The sequence below is a fragment of the Nicotiana tomentosiformis genome, chromosome 6, assembly GCF_000390325.3.
Source record: "Nicotiana tomentosiformis chromosome 6, ASM39032v3, whole genome shotgun sequence".
Classification (NCBI taxonomy): domain Eukaryota; kingdom Viridiplantae; phylum Streptophyta; class Magnoliopsida; order Solanales; family Solanaceae; genus Nicotiana; species Nicotiana tomentosiformis.
The window spans coordinates 88,987,069-88,989,812 of NC_090817.1; the positions used below are offsets into that span (position 1 = coordinate 88,987,069).

At 37.3% G+C, this 2,744-nt stretch overlaps 1 protein-coding gene across 1 annotated transcript; it reads right to left on the reverse strand.

Moving 5' to 3' along the window:
- Positions 1 to 406: 406 nt before the first annotated feature.
- On the reverse strand, positions 407 to 1,589 carry LOC104088660 (histone H2B.2-like). Its single transcript, XM_009593377.4, has one exon. The coding sequence runs from the start codon at positions 1,507 to 1,509 to the stop codon at positions 664 to 666; it is 846 nt and encodes a 281-aa protein (XP_009591672.1). The 5' UTR covers positions 1,510 to 1,589; the 3' UTR covers positions 407 to 663.
- Between the last annotated feature and the right edge of the window lie 1,155 nt (positions 1,590 to 2,744).

The following is a 2,744-nucleotide window of genomic DNA, read 5'->3' on the forward strand; positions in this document are numbered from 1 at the left end:
GTGGTGATATCCAACAGGTAAATATATTTCTGTGTAGTACTCGCTTAATTCAGTTTAAGTGCTCTTGAAAATTAAAAATCTGCAATTCTTGTTTCAATTCCAAAATTAATTAAATTATTGAATATATAGCAAAGGGGGCTAGTTGATTGCTGCTTTTGATCTGCGTTATGGATATGAAGTTGGACTCTGTTTGTAGCATACATTTCAGCCCACCTTATATCGATTCAACCACCTGCCAATCCCAAACTGATCAAACGATACTAAACATCCACAATTAATTATCTAAATAAATTTTAATACAGCATGAGCTCCATTGCTGCCATATTTTCTATTTCAACTTTGAAGTCTAAATATTAGTGAAGTAACAAGTTAACCGTCGAAAAACAAATACAAAGCAGCATTAACATGACTACAACTAAAACAACAAACCAGCCTATAACCAAGAAAGGAAATAATCAAACATTAAATACATCCGAATACCAAGTTATAGCAACAACTCACAAGCATGCAAATCAAAAAAAAAAATTACAAAAAAGAGCCCCATTTTGCATGCAGTGCATTTCCATGAAGGCATAGAACCGCCAAAAAAGAGTTGAAGCAAATTAACTAAACACAAACTAAATGTCCATAAACCTACACTACAAAACATTAAATTTCAGTTCACTAGGTCTTGGATTTGGACTTGGACTTGGACTTATCTCCTCCACCAACACTAGACACATAAGTAGTCACAGCTTTTGTCCCTTCAGCAATGGCATGCTTTCCTAGTTCTCCCGGCAACACCAACTTAACCGCATCCTGAATATCCACCGACGCCAACGTCGCCCGCCCGACATACTTTGACAGCGTCGCCGCCTCACCGGCGATTCTCTCGAACATATCCCCCATCAGATTGTTTAATATAGTCATAGCTTTTGATGAAATTCCCATATCCGGGTGAACTTGCTTCATCACCCTAAATACATACCTTCTGTACCCTTCACTGGGTCCCACTCCCCCACCCACTTTCGCCCTCTTCCTTTTCCTTTTCCTCTTTCTCTCTTCCTCTGTTCCGCCTTTAGCTTGTGTTGTCTTCTTTGCAGCTTCGGGTTTTCTTTTTTTGGCCTTTTTTTCCTCTTGCATTTTTGGAGGTGTTGGCATCTCTTCTGGCTCTGAAGCCGGTTGTGTTTCGTCTTCATCTTGCTGCTGCACTCTCTGTTCCTCTAATTCCTGAGGCTGTCTTTCTTGCTCCTTTTTCTTACGTTGTGGCGTAGACTTGTCTTCAACAGAAATGGTTCTTTTAGGTATTGGTTCTTCTGAAGGTGGCGGAGTTAAAATATCAAATGATTCTTTGGTAGAAGAAGAAAAAATTTCAACAGTGGGCTGACTCTGGCTTTGAGTTAGAGTTTGAGTCTCCGTCTCAGTTTCGCCGGCGGGTGACGTTACAACGACGGAGACGGTTTCTTCCACCACTTTCCTGGCGGTGACCACCGTCGTGCGCGGCCTTCCTCCACGTTTCTTTGGAGCCATGTTCTCTTTCTATTTCACCTCTGTATTCCCTCTCTTTTTTGGGCTGTGTTTGAATTGAAAACGTACGGTGAAACGATAAGGTCGATCGTGCGGTTTATGAAGAGGGGGATTTTCAGCCTTTTCACGGTGGAGAGGTTACTAGGAGGAAGACACGTGGAAGACAGGTGTCAAGTTAAAAGATACGTGGGGTAAAATTGAAGAGTAAAGAGGATTCTGGAGGAAGATTGCGTTCTACATCCTTTTTCATTATTTTACCCATACAATCGCTTAAACTTAACTTCAGTTTTCATTTTGACACTTTAACTAAGTTCATTACTTATTAAACACTTTAACCCAAATCAAAGTTTTCATTTTAACACTTTAACTAAATTCACTATCTATTAAACACTTTAACTCAAATCAAAATATACCTATTAAACACAAAAAACTTAGTCCCAAAAAATAAAATAAATATGTGAAGCTCAAACACGCTTATATAAAAATATAATCAATGAAAAGATGCCAGATCATTAAAACAAGTCATATCAGTAAAAAAAAAAAACCATGCTGTTATTTTTTTAGTTGTAAAAAAATCGCCGGACCTCACTCGTCGTTATTCATCTTCTCCACTCCCATCATTGGTCATCCTTTTTCCCCCTCCCCCGTTCTTCTTCTCCTTTCGTTCATAGGCCCTTCACTCGTCGGGATCAAATCTAAAACTGATAGTCGGACAAATCATTTTTATTTTTGAATTTCTTTGTTGTAACAACAAAAACTTTCAGATCTGGGTTGAAAGAAAATGGCGAAGTTGAAGAAGATGGTGAGCGAAATCTGAAAAAATTAAAAAATAATGGATAGAATTTGTAGAAAACCGGTCATTGACGTATTTATTTTGCCCAAATTTATTATTGGAGAAAAAAATATTCTTCTGTTCTTCTTTTGTCACTGTTCAGAACCTACAAAATAGAGCAATTATGGAGATGCATACTTATAGAAGTGACAATGGTGGAGATAAGGTGATTATGGGTGGCCTTTAGACAAAAAGTTAATTTTAGTTTAAACAAAAAAGAAAAGAAAAACATGATTTCAAAACCATCAAAATTCACGCGCCTAAGAGGGGTTGAAATATAACTCTTTTGTCATGTCAGCTTTTGTGTTCAATAGTATACTTTGATTTGAGTTAAAATGTTCAATAGGTAATGGATTTAGTTAAAATATCAAAATGAAAACTAAAACCAAGTTTAAATAGCCGTATA

Bases quoted from the DNA above. Each gene is read 5' to 3' on its own strand.
- LOC104088660 (XM_009593377.4), bottom strand. From the start codon at position 1,509: ATGGCTCCAAAGAAACGTGGAGGAAGGCCGCGCACGACGGTGGTCACC.